Source organism: Etheostoma spectabile, chromosome 3 (genome assembly GCF_008692095.1).
Source record: "Etheostoma spectabile isolate EspeVRDwgs_2016 chromosome 3, UIUC_Espe_1.0, whole genome shotgun sequence".
Lineage (NCBI taxonomy): Eukaryota > Metazoa > Chordata > Actinopteri > Perciformes > Percidae > Etheostoma > Etheostoma spectabile.
The window spans coordinates 1,304,649-1,307,532 of NC_045735.1; the positions used below are offsets into that span (position 1 = coordinate 1,304,649).

A 2,884-nucleotide genomic window follows, 5' to 3' on the forward strand; every position below is an offset into this window, starting at 1 on the left:
AATAATAATTGATGGTCTTTTCTTTGTTTATTTGACAAATGTTCTTGTTGTTCTTGTTGTTGTTATTTTTTTGTCTTTAAACTGTCCTTTTATCAATTTTTTATTTCTTTTTTCTTGCTAAAACTGCTGCTGGAATTTTCAATTTCCTCGCTGGAGTCATCCCAAAGGATTAATAAAGAGTAGTCTAAGTCTAAAGTACGGTTCTAAAGATCATTCTTGTTGACACTGTCGAACTTCATTTTTTGAGGTTATAGTTTGTGAAGTTGTGTTATTTTAAAATGCATAACCTATATTTTGTCATATTTCCCTGACCTAATCCCAACGGCTGCCGAGTCTACGACACTGTTAAATGTCGTTAAATGTCGGATACAATCCGGATTCTCGGCATTTAATCAGACCAGAGTTGATGGGATTCATCCTGCTGTGTATGTGTGGTATCTGTCTGCAGCTCTCTGTCGTTCTGCTTCATGTCTGTAGGAGTTTGATGTAGTCGGACGACAGGTGCCTCTTCCTGCTGGCGTCTACAACCTCGACGACCTGAAGGACTTTGGCAGGAGGAAAGGCTGGTGTCCTTATTATCTGGCCCGCTACTCTGTACGTTGTTCTACAGACTTCTGCAAGCATGAAACATGTGGTGTGATTAAAAAGCTTTCTTAGTGTTTTGGGAAAGCCTTTTCTAGATGGATTTATAGTTACAGTATAGTTTAAAACAAAGGCAGATAGTTTTCAGTGATTGTTTTATTAATTGAAAACGTCTATTCTGCACATTAGAGGGGCTCATAGTTAGAAACCTTACAAGAAAGTAGATGTTTCTCATCAAGGGGAATTGTTCGGTGAAGGCTGTTGACAGAAAAATCTGGAAATAATCTGAAACAATAACTCTTTACTGAAAAATGTAATAATAATTTTTTTTAAATCACAAATGTTGGTGTTGAATCTCTGATTTTGTCCCATTTTTCCTCTCTCCTGTTGTTATTTCCTCTCAGATCTTGCATGCCAACATTGTTGTGTACAGCTACCACTACCTGCTGGACCCCAAGATAGCTGACCTGGTGTCCAAAGAGCTGGCCAAGAAGTCTGTAGTGGTGTTTGACGAGGCTCATAATATAGGTGAGGAGATGACCGGAGTGTCGTATAAACATTTAGTGAAACCAACCAAGGCAAAAACATATAAATAGAAGAGAGCAAATAGAAGCTGGGCTTTTGTTCTATGGAAGTGCTTGGCCCCGGTTCTCTGAATCCTTTGGTACCTTCAAGGACACACATGAAAACCACGTAACTTAGACACCACACTCTCATACAAGTAGGTGAGGCAGCTCAGACTTAAAAATGAAAACCTGATAACTTTATCATATCCTCATCATCATCATCTTACTAGAGTTAAGATGACTCATGGAAAAGCTCTTCACATCTTCTTGTCTTTTCTTCCCAAACCTCTCTGTCTCCCCAGACAATGTGTGCATCGACTCCATGAGTGTGAACATCACCAGGCGAACACTTGACCGCTGCCATACCAACGTGGACACTCTTCAGAACACAATACAAAAGTAAGAGTGAGTGAGTGGACTGAAACATTGAACTCATTCAGTGCATCTCAATTCCCTTAATTCATCTGTGTTTTCAATACTGGTGTCTTCACATCTTAGTCCCTTAGTCCCCCAAGGACACTAGTGCTGCTACGATTAGTCAACAAATCAATTAGTTGATCTTTAGATAGTATTAACTATTTTGATGATCAATTAATTAATTGCAGAAATGCTCTTTTCAGCATCTCGACTATGGAGATTCCCTACTCTTTTCTTTTGTATCAAATAAACTAAACGCAGACACATGGTGGTTCTTTAGAATCACATTTATTTAAATGTCTCTCTTCCTCTACCTGCCTTTTAATACTATGCGTGTTAAAAATAGAAATGACAAGTCATAAAAAGGAAAATCATTCTGATTTAAAAATTGTGAAAGATATTATTTTCCTCATTGTTAATTTGACCTTTTAGGTAATAATCCACTGCGGTTTAATTTAAACCGAATCCTTAATAAGTAAGGAATGGTGAAATTGAGAGGGGCCCTTTTTATTTTTGCATGGTGTGCATCACCTTCCTGATGTCATCTCTGCTCCGCCCCCCCTGCTCTCTGATAGGATAAAGGAGACGGACGCTGTTAAACTGAAGATGGAGTACAGGCGATTGGTGGAGGGATTGAAGGAAGCTAATGTTGCCAGGGAAACGGACGTCTACCTTGCAAATCCAGTGTTACCTGATGAAATTCTGAAAGGTACGACCGTCAAATCAACTTGTTTTTGGTTTAATTCCTTAAAGTTTAGAGTGATGATTCAGATTAAAACCCAAAGCTAGGTCTCCAAAAAAGTTGACATTGCTGTTTTCTGCTCCCTTTCTCTCAGAGGCGGTCCCCGGCAATATTCGCACAGCAGAGCACTTTGTGGGTTTCTTGAAACGTTTCCTGGAGTATCTGAAGTCCCGTCTGAGGGTCCAACATGTTGTACAGGAGAGCGCCCCGCAGTTCCTCAAAGACATCTTCGACAAAGTCTGCATCGACCGCAAGCCTCTCAGGTCAGTGTCACGCTGTGGGTTAAACGTTTTCATCCTTTCACACTATTTAGATTAGATTAGATTATTATTATTCATCCCATGATGGGGAAATTTAGTTGTTACAGTAGCAGCATTTTTTCAATAACAGCAAAAAACACACAAACACACAAACAAGTAAGCACACAAGAAATATAAGCAAGCAATAGACAATGATAGTATGGGAGACTGAGTAAGCAAAATAGCGTCAAATAAAGGAATTTTAAAGTGCGGTTGCCATGATAAAAGAAACAATATTGCAGTGTAAGTAACATTAAAATTAAATTGAATGTGTAATT

The 2,884-nt window shown here is 38.8% G+C and overlaps 2 protein-coding genes and 1 long non-coding RNA gene across 3 annotated transcripts in view; 2 read left to right on the forward strand and 1 right to left on the reverse strand.

Moving 5' to 3' along the window:
* Positions 1–2,884, forward strand: part of LOC116687011 (uncharacterized) — a 24,477-nt gene that overhangs the window by 12,132 nt on the left and 9,461 nt on the right. The window lies entirely within an intron of this gene.
* ercc2 (excision repair cross-complementation group 2) overlaps positions 1–2,884 on the forward strand; it is a 13,298-nt gene that overhangs the window by 4,251 nt on the left and 6,163 nt on the right. Inside the window, exons 7-11 of the mRNA XM_032512055.1 lie at positions 478–594; positions 987–1,110; positions 1,451–1,547; positions 2,141–2,274; positions 2,402–2,570. Of these exons, the coding sequence (XP_032367946.1) occupies positions 478–594; positions 987–1,110; positions 1,451–1,547; positions 2,141–2,274; positions 2,402–2,570 (641 nt within the window). The remainder of the gene's footprint in view (positions 1–477; positions 595–986; positions 1,111–1,450; positions 1,548–2,140; positions 2,275–2,401; positions 2,571–2,884) is intronic.
* Positions 1–2,884, reverse strand: part of klc3 (kinesin light chain 3) — a 31,480-nt gene that overhangs the window by 2,810 nt on the left and 25,786 nt on the right. The window lies entirely within an intron of this gene.